The sequence below is a fragment of the Sinocyclocheilus rhinocerous genome, unplaced genomic scaffold (genome assembly GCF_001515625.1).
Source record: "Sinocyclocheilus rhinocerous isolate Xijiao unplaced genomic scaffold, SAMN03320098_v1.1 scaffold3063, whole genome shotgun sequence".
NCBI classification, from domain to species: domain Eukaryota; kingdom Metazoa; phylum Chordata; class Actinopteri; order Cypriniformes; family Cyprinidae; genus Sinocyclocheilus; species Sinocyclocheilus rhinocerous.
The window spans coordinates 743,244-745,637 of NW_015640469.1; the positions used below are offsets into that span (position 1 = coordinate 743,244).

Genomic DNA, 2,394 nt, shown 5'->3' on the forward strand with positions numbered 1-2,394 from the left:
AGTGAGCAAATTATGACCTGTTTTTTGGTGTTTTTTTACAAAAACAAACAAACAAACAAAAAACATATTTAAACCTGTTATTACTTTGTTCCATAAACTGGACAAAAACATCATTATTCTTGAGCTCTGCTTTCATGTTTTGAGTTGTTAGCCTTTATATACATTTCCAGTTATATTTTCTGTTTTAAAGACATACTATTTGTTTACCAGTTTTACTTTGATATGTTTAAAATTAAGTGATTGTGGGTTTGGGTTGTAGTGGTGATGAGGGATGGCACAATGACATTGAATGAATGCATACAATTAAAATGTTTCAACTGTTGCAACACAACTCACCCAGATAGTGAAGGTGGGTTAACACAAGTACTCGTACTTAATTCGTAGCAGATGAACATGCCATGGGAAGATCACATCAGAGTTTTAGATAAATAGCCCACGTTAAGCACAGATTGTTACAGACATCCCCGGTCTCCCCTACAGGGGCATCCCACTATCTCACCTACAGCGAGTGAAGAGAGAGTGTGTGATAAATTTGTGATCGGAAGGGAGGTCAGAACAGTTAAGCCGCTGTACCTGTTCTACATCAGAGCAAAAAGAGCGTCTTTCCTGGGGCGAAGTGAAAAACACTCCCACCCATTTGGGTTTCGCCGTTCGTTCTGTGTATTGGAGGCTCCAGGGCTGCTGGGGAGGAGCGAGGCTCGTCTTTATCAGTAAGACAGCGCCGCTGCTCGAGCTCTACACTGACCGTCTGCCGCGCGCAATCACCGCTTGATCGGAACCCGCGCGGAGTCTCTCCGTTATCTCGCCGTGCTCCACTGCAGCAGAAGGGCAAGAGGAACTCCCGAGAGGATCACTCATTACATCTTCGCTGACCCTTCCTGGGAGAAAAACACGGACTTAACTGGCACCTGTCCTGGGAGATACTTAGTCGAAGACCTTTGCGTGTAACTCAGTGGAAGACAGAAGTTTTAGCCGTCTGTACCGTTGAACGTTTGTAACCTTGGAACTCGTGCTGTTCGGTGATGATGGGACCGTGGCTCGTCTCCATCGCCCTCTGCGTACACCTCGCTGTCCCGCATCTCGACAAAGGTGAGTGGCAGAGCGCAGAATCTCTGTTTTTGTGAATGATGTTGTTTAACTTTCTATTCCAGCAGGTCAGGGAGACAACATAAAAACGGTTATAATTCGGCACGTCACAGAATTACCCTAAAAGACTCGTTTACAACAAAATGTTTGTTGTGCGTCTCAACATGTCCTGAAATTAACCTCATCGCATGATTACTTTGCAGCAACTATATTTAAGCACAAGTCAGTTGCGGATATTTGAAATGCCATTTATTATAGCTCATGCTGTTTTTATTGGTCAAGTGAAGGTAGTAAGGGAGACATTTACACGCTATCCCACTGGCAGGCTGCTACGGCTTTCCTAAACATACTCCCACGATTTTTACATCTATGGCAAGCTATTTTAACATTTAAACCGTAAAAACGGACAAGTATCTGTTTTATTGTACTATTTCTTATTATTAATTTTCTAGTAATACTAGTCATTATGCTTATTTATTAGTCTACATATTATTATTATTATTATTATTATTATTTCATTTTATTTATAGGCGCCTTTCATGACACTCAAGGACACCTTACATTGAATCTATCAACCTTAACCCTTTGAGCAGTACGGTCCCACATATTGGATTTTTATTTCCGTGCCCCTGGGAGTATGGTCCCACATATGGGATTTAGAACGTTCGGTGATGTCACATAACTGCCAAATTCAAACTGTGCTTTTGCGCTTTAGTTGGCGCTGAGCCAGAGAGAGACGTGCACTGCTCTTGTCATATTATCACAACTATGCAGTGTTCTTAACCACATAATGCATATTTTAGGTTTCAGACATTTAAATACACATAAGTACTAGTAAAATGATACATTTAGAGTTTGAAAAATACACACATGTCTATAGAAGCAACAATAACAATCAATTCAAATTTAATTTGCCGATTTTTTTTTTATTCATATCAGATACACATAGTGTAAGTAACTATACAGTTCACTCTATTCTTCTCCCAGTTCACCGGCCACTTATTACTTGTATTTCGGGAGAAACTGATGAATTCACGTGCTGTAAATCCAACTGACAGGACTCTGAACTGCTACGCGAACAAACATGGTGGCGCCCATCTCACAATACAGATCACGATCAAGATCATTTAGAAAGGTTTTTAAACGACAAAACACTCTCCTTTACACATATTTGTGAATCGGAATATCAGATTGTTGTGTCACGTGACGCGTCGCCATGGAAACAGTAAGGGGAAACGTTCTAAAATAACGGTCGCCTTAAAAAAATTAAAAAAACTGGACCGCTAGAATATTTTAAACTCACCACTG

General features: G+C 40.6%; 1 protein-coding gene across 1 annotated transcript in view; it reads left to right on the forward strand.

The window, feature by feature from the left end:
* The first annotated feature begins 552 nt into the window (after window positions 1-552).
* LOC107753185 (EGF-like repeat and discoidin I-like domain-containing protein 3) overlaps window positions 553-2,394 on the forward strand; it is a 199,392-nt gene continuing 197,550 nt past the window's right edge. Inside the window, exon 1 of the mRNA XM_016569310.1 lies at window positions 553-1,089. Coding sequence (XP_016424796.1) covers window positions 1,023-1,089 — 67 coding nt within the window. The 5' untranslated portion in view covers window positions 553-1,022. The remainder of the gene's footprint in view (window positions 1,090-2,394) is intronic.